A 6,827-nucleotide genomic window follows, 5' to 3' on the forward strand; every position below is an offset into this window, starting at 1 on the left:
TAAGCACCCCACTATAGCAACACATACATTCATCACATGTATAATTAAATATTGTTTACTCATTTCTAAAACTTGCATTATTTGTTGGGATATATTTAAATATTTATTAAAGAAACTCAACCATTATCTAGTTTAATTATAATTTTGCCATATTAATTATTAAAAGCTCAACCTTTTTATATTCGCAATCAAATAATCTTGACATTGAGATTCTTTAGGGCGTCTTGATGATGAATGAAGAAAGCAAGAAGAAAAATAAACAGCTCTTAAATGTGAAACCCTTACTCAAATGATTATAGTAGACATGTAGATTTACATGGCATGGCGTGTATTTTTAAAACGAAAACATTTGTGAAAGTAGCGTTGAGGGTCCAAAAGCTCAGAGACAAGATGTCAAGAGCTGGAGCCTGTTGACGAGGAATAAGGCTCCACTTCATTCCCCCTATACTGGATGCACAATAGCAAACATTAATTTGTCCTAGAGACATTTTAAGGTACTCACTCTAGTCTTCTGGAAGTAGAAAGCTGAGCCTAAAACGACTGCCCCATCACACGTTTAAGTGCCTGCATATTGTTTCCAGCAGCCTGCCAATATAAATGTAAAATGAGCTCCATGATTAATATTATTTAGTTTCTGTATTGAATGTTTGGGATCACACTTTATAACCACTGCATATTCAGTTTTTTTTATGAAATACACAATTGTTATATTCAGAATGTGATCCAATAAGAGATGCCAAAACTGAGTACAGAAGACGTCATTTTTGTTTTAGTAACAAGCAAGCAATGCATTTCATCCTGAAAGCAGGAAATAATGAATTTGCAATTTCACCTTGCGAGCAGCCGTAATCTTGGCTTCAGCATCAGCAAGCTGAGACTCTATTTTCTCTTGCATTTGTGATACAAGTTTCCTGTGTGACACTTCTGTTCAGCTCAAACATTAAACATATTATGTTAGTAGGTTGTATGTATGGTTGAGGAAGCAACAAATGAGAAAAGCTCATCTACATTTGCATACGTACTCTGTCTTTCAGCAATGCTCTTCAGTTCAATTTCATCTCCCTCAATCTGAGAGAAAATAGTTTGCCAAGACTGGGTAAGCTGGGCTAAATCTTTATTGAACTTTTCATGAATCTGTTCTAGTTTCTCCTTCTCATCTGTAAGATTATCAGGTACTAGTTATAACACAATGAAATTCATTGGTTTGCGGCTGTTGTATCTTTACATACCAGAAAAACATACCTTGTAGATGGGCCTCCCATTGTCTATGCTTTGCTTTGCACAAACTTGTATATTTAGCTCTGCCAATGCGATAAACAGGTGTGTCATTATTATGATAGAGGTAAAATAGATCTAGAAACTGCAGGACCAGAGCTTTGAGAAGTGTTTGACAACCCACATTTCAGATTGGATTTGGGATCGATTTCTTTCAACTTCAGTGTGTATATCATGTGAGGCACTGTTTAGAATTTGAGTTTTGTTCCTGTCTACTTCCATCTTGAGTTTTTTCTTGAATTTTTGCATTAAGCGTGCCAAGTGCTTTACTACCCTGCAAATACACTTAAGATTAGACAATTATACAATATTCTGTATGAGCACTAAATGCTAGGTTGTGCAATGTACAGATATGCATACCCCACGAGATCGCTTGAATCATCGCTTCCATCTTCATCACGGGGCGCGCACTCTGCCAAGAAAAGGGAATTATCTACAAGTCATCTACAAATCATCTACAAATCAAATGTTATCCTTCACAAATGTGAAAAGTTTTTTATATGTTCTGTTTCAATAATATTGCAGATCGCCCTCTGCGATCCGTTTCTACTTCCACATTCTGACGATATATCAGAGTATGACCCCAAATACCATGTAAACGAAACCATACATAGTTATTACCATGAAAATTTGATCATTTAGCCAATCCTCACTAACTTGTAAGTAAATTTAAGGTGTACACTAGGAGATTTTTTTTAAGACAGTACTATTACCTTTGTCAGGAGATTGTTCCCTTGATTTTCTTTTTACTTGCCGCCGCCTGCAAATCTTAGTCTCTGTCTCAATTACCCTATTACCATAGGCTCTTGTAGATGACCGGCTAATGAAATCGTCTGCATACAAATTCGATATAAAGCCCTAAACATTCATTGCTTCAAGCAGGAAACATTTCTGCGACGAGATGACTCAATTGAACAAACAAAGAAAATCTTTGATCTACCTTTTGCAATAAATAACGGTGATGCTTCCTTGTGTGGTTCCGCATCTGCCTTCTCATCGGATACCAGCATATGGCCTTTCCTCTGGCGAAGCCGGACGAGCTGGACTATATTAAGAAAAACATTCAAGATACCCTAGTCCGCTTATTTCCTGTTTCTAAGATATCTCAACTGATATTTAAAGAATTTAAATGAAATGATTAAATCTTTAAGCAGCACAATATTTTTAGAATCGCTTTAAATTAATTTTGTAATTCTTTGATGGAGAAAAATGTGTACTGAATTTTCCATTTCTTGCTATAAAAATTGTTACAGATTTCTCAGAAGCTTGACAATTTGAGGCTTAAACCTTGTAAAGCAATACAAAATAAGTAAATAAATATATAAAAACAGTATAAACTCTTCCTCTGAAAAAATTAAATTCGTGAAAACCTCATCATGTATGTAAATTCATAACTATAGGGTTGAGGATACGAGACATGCCGAGGGAGATTCTGCGGAGGTGGTGGTGGCAGGCATTTCAGCAGGGTAGCGTACGGCCTCGGCAACAGGGCTTGGAGAGCGTACGGCCCCGGCCACAGGACTTGGAGAGCGCTGATTCTCCATTTCTGTATGTGTGGAGCTCTGTTGAATTATTTTCTCGGGAGAATTTGGAAGTAGTACCTTCAAGCCTGCGTTATCGTCAGGGAGTGTCTTTGTAAATATCCTAGGCAAATTGGTAGGTTGTCGCTGGCATTCAACTTCATCTTGATCGAAAGAAAAAATGTTCGCGTGCAGAGCAGGCGACGGCTTTCTCTTCTCCCTTTGCTGTACGATTGGCTTCACAGGCTTTGCGATTTGCTTTGCTTCTTCCGACTCAGTCTCAATAGTATCAGATTTGGTCCGATTTTGAGGTGCAGCGGCTTGCGCCCGTTGCTTTTCAGGGGAAGATGAATTCAACAAGCCAAGAGCATTCCTTAGCTTCGTTCTCAGCGCGACTTCGGGGCTGTTGTCGTTGGATGCATTTTTTCGCTGTGAAGACGAAGGTGATGGAGAAGAAGGATTGAAATTAAATTTGACATGTTGGCTTCTCTCGATACACAATTCTCCAACTAGGTTTTCTTTCTTCCCCCTGCGCTCGTATTTGACGAAATTTGTTTTCCTCCGGGCTGCAAAACCAGTCGAATGCAGCGGGGACTTCCTATTTCCGTAAATCTCCTCGACTATTTGTGCGGATTGCATTTGCAATTCCTCCCGATCTGGAGAAAAGATGTCGTTCTGCGGTCGCTGGCTTGTGGGAGGGGCTATCTTTTGAGGTTTACGAGGAGTGACAGGCCTCCATGTCTTCCTTCCAGCAACAGTAGAATAAGCTTCTGTCTGATGCTTTAATGGCGGCACCTCGTAAACATTCAGGTTTCTGTTTGAAAATGCCACAGTTATACCTATTGAAGCTTTACGAGAGTGAGAGTCAGTTGTAAAGCTGGAATTTTCCTTCCGTGCCAATTCCTGCAAAAGGTAACAAAAAGGCTTTTGAAAAGGAAACAATAACAGAGTAGGCTGAAAAGAAAGTGAAATGCAATATGAAAAGGGCTTCAAACCTTGCTCTTCCATGGCCGCTTCTGCTCCAGCTCCATTTACAGGATTCTCCTTTCTCCTTCCAGCCTTCTCAAGAGAGATTTGTGTCCCGCCCCAAAATAACGGACAATTGAAGATATTAAAGGTATTTTCGATTTCTAAGTAACAGACAAACAAATTAGACAGGAAAATGGCCGTCAAGACCTTTGACGAAAGAATGTCCGTTCCCGTCAATAGTTTCGGGGGTCGAAGATCTACTAGAAAAATGCTTTTAGTTTCTATTTTTTTGTTTTTTTTCGAATTGGTGGTTTCTATTTATGTTAGAGGTATTTTAATTTTTGTGACATGAAAAATTTAGGGAAAATAAGCTCTCAAAATGGTATTTTAATTTTCTTTAATGTGCCTGGTTAATACTTTGATAATTTACATACATACATAGATTACATGTCTATCAAATGTCTCATGTTTCAATTCCTTCATGTATCGAGGCACAATAATCTCTACCCATCCCAAACAAGTATTGCTTAAAATGCTTGTTATTGTTGTTGGATATGGCAGCCTCGTGGCAAATGTTTTCCCTATTTGAAGCCTTAACTCATGATTTTCCATGAAAAACTGTAACTCTAGCCAAGGGAAATGCAAAGGAATTGTTGAAAGTTGTAATGAAGATTGTGTACAGAATGTGACCTTATATTCCGTGGCTATGATGCATTTGTATCCTCACACCACACAATATTCTTATTTTTGCATTTATTGATTTATTATTTTAGTATTGTATTTAATATCTTTTTTGTTCTTTTCAATTTACTTAGCTGCTGCAAATTAATATTTTTCTCAATGGATGTAGAAAATTATTATAAAAAGTGGAGGTTCTAAGATGTGTGATTTAATAGGATCAACGATTAAAACAGTTCCATGGAACAAAGACACAAGGAAAAGCTTCACTTTTTCCAAGTAAGTTATGAGGATTTGTTTTGCTTAAGTAAAAATAAGTTTTGAAAGGACCTGAAACCTTTAACAACAAACCAAACATAAAAGCTAAGAAAGTCCTTGAGAAACTGTGCATCAACACCAAAAAAAATATAAACTATGACAAGCATCCTTAAAACATCAAACAGGAAGAAAAGACAACAACAAGACAACATCAAGATAGCTATAAAGTCTTCAGTAAATCAACAGCCTGATCAACTAAGATATTCATGTTCACAGCAAAGGCTAGTTATGAGGATTTGTTGAAACCAAAGCTATGGCTTCATTTCCCCCATTTAGTAGAATATAACAACTTGTCCATAACTTTATGTAAAGAGAAAGTGAATTGTTTTGTTCACATGTTTCTCAAATGAGAAATTTTCTCTCAAATTATTATGGCCTTTTGAATATTAACGAGGGAAAGAAGAAAATGTGAAAGCAATTTCACAACAAGAATGATGGAGTGTTAGGTTGTTCAAGCTAGAAAGTTTTTCCTTTCTCTAACTTTATTTTGTGCTTATGGCAGCCTCAAAGCTTTCACTAATTCTTTATTTTATAATTTTGATTCTCTATTAGTGTCAATCTCTTTAAATGTTGATTTTTTGAGTACCCCTAATGGTAATAATTCTGACACTGTATAGTTAATCTAGTACATATTTATTTATAATATATTTGTATTGATTTAAATAATATTAATATGATGCGTTGTGATTGTTGCCATCTCAAAAAGAAACATAGCTAAATTATTTAAATCTTTTAAATATTGTTAAAATGATTTTAAAATGCAATAGATTGTTTTAGAATTTGAAAGACGCATTGAAAATGTTCTGCCCACATATGCTCCCTAGTTTAAATTTCCTAATATTTTCTTACCTCACTCTCTCAAAGTGGAAAGGGATGAAAGCAATAAATTATAAAATTTGATGATATTCTCAACCTCCTCTACCCCTCATTAAAATTAGGTAAAACCCTCAATTGGATAAATCTATGAGTTTGAATCCAAGACCATTGATTTGGTCAAATGAAGGATAACCAAAGATGGTGCTTACAGTACACGTTGCATTTTGTTATGAAATGTTAAAGTGTTGTGTTGAAGATTGATGTAGTGTTCAAAGTCATAATGTGAATATTGATGCTCATGATATTGGAAAAAATGTGTTTGCTAATCCATTATGTGTTGCACTTTTTCCTCATTATGTTGTTGTTGTAATCACCTAAAATTAGTCTTTAGAAACATATGCCCCTAATCCTATTTATCAAAGAAAAATCATGAATGTCCTAACCAAAAGCACTTCTATTTATATCACTTAATTTGACTTGGGTATCAAATTACATAAAATCCTTAACTTGCAATAATCATCACAAATTTAATTCCTAAATATCAACATTAATTAGCAATTGAAACAGTCAATCATTTATTCATCCACTACCCCTACTCTTCCAAGGTGTGGATCTTCCTGACTAAGGATCTTGGATTAAGTTGGTGCCCCCCAACCAGTATCCTGGATTTCTTCTGCTAGTGGAGAAGCCATCACTTTGGTTTGAACTCTTAGTTAATGAGCTCCTGGACTCTCCAACACTTCTGCTGGGGAATTTGGAAAGAGTGCAACAATAGAACATTTAGAGAAAGATAGTCACTAGAGTTCATAATTGCTAAGAAAATCGAAGGTCTCATTCCTGAGAACTTTGCAATAACGAAAGGAGGAAATATCAAGGAAGATAGAATAAAAAAAGCCAGTAAGAAAGATAGGGCCATGAGAAGATAGGAAGCACAATGGTCTTTTCCCCCTGAGGAATGGCACAAAGCCAACTTTGACGGGGCGACAAAGGGTAACCCCAGTTTGGCCAGAAGTGGAGGCATAATTAGAAATAGTTCAGGTGGAGGAATTATGGCCATTTTGTTCCCTCTTGGTCACCAAACAAACCACTTTGCAAAAGCCAGTGCATCCAGACATATTGTTAAGCTGGCCTTGGCCTTTGGGACCGAGCACCTGTGGCTTGAGGGCGACTCCCTAAACATCATCAATTGCATCAAAGGTCAATCTGCACCTTCATGGATGATTGCCAACATCATAGAGGACATCAAATCTA

General features: G+C 36.6%; 1 protein-coding gene across 1 annotated transcript; it reads right to left on the bottom strand.

Moving 5' to 3' along the window:
* Window positions 1-266: 266 nt before the first annotated feature.
* Window positions 267-3,880, bottom strand: LOC149578493 (uncharacterized). The gene is made up of 10 exons (XM_089829462.1): window positions 3,791-3,880; window positions 2,688-3,698; window positions 2,216-2,315; window positions 1,989-2,108; window positions 1,636-1,687; window positions 1,400-1,549; window positions 1,243-1,301; window positions 1,023-1,157; window positions 833-924; window positions 267-585 (listed from the first exon to the last, which is right to left on the bottom strand). The coding sequence occupies exons 1-10, from the start codon at window positions 3,824-3,826 to the stop codon at window positions 532-534; spliced, it is 1,809 nt and encodes a 602-aa protein (XP_089685588.1). The 5' UTR covers window positions 3,827-3,880; the 3' UTR covers window positions 267-531.
* Window positions 3,881-6,827: the final 2,947 nt, after the last annotated feature.

This window comes from Cupressus sempervirens, chromosome 1 (genome assembly GCF_028749045.1).
Source record: "Cupressus sempervirens isolate cs-2001-9-10 chromosome 1, ASM2874904v1, whole genome shotgun sequence".
Taxonomy (NCBI): Eukaryota; Viridiplantae; Streptophyta; class Pinopsida; order Cupressales; family Cupressaceae; genus Cupressus; species Cupressus sempervirens.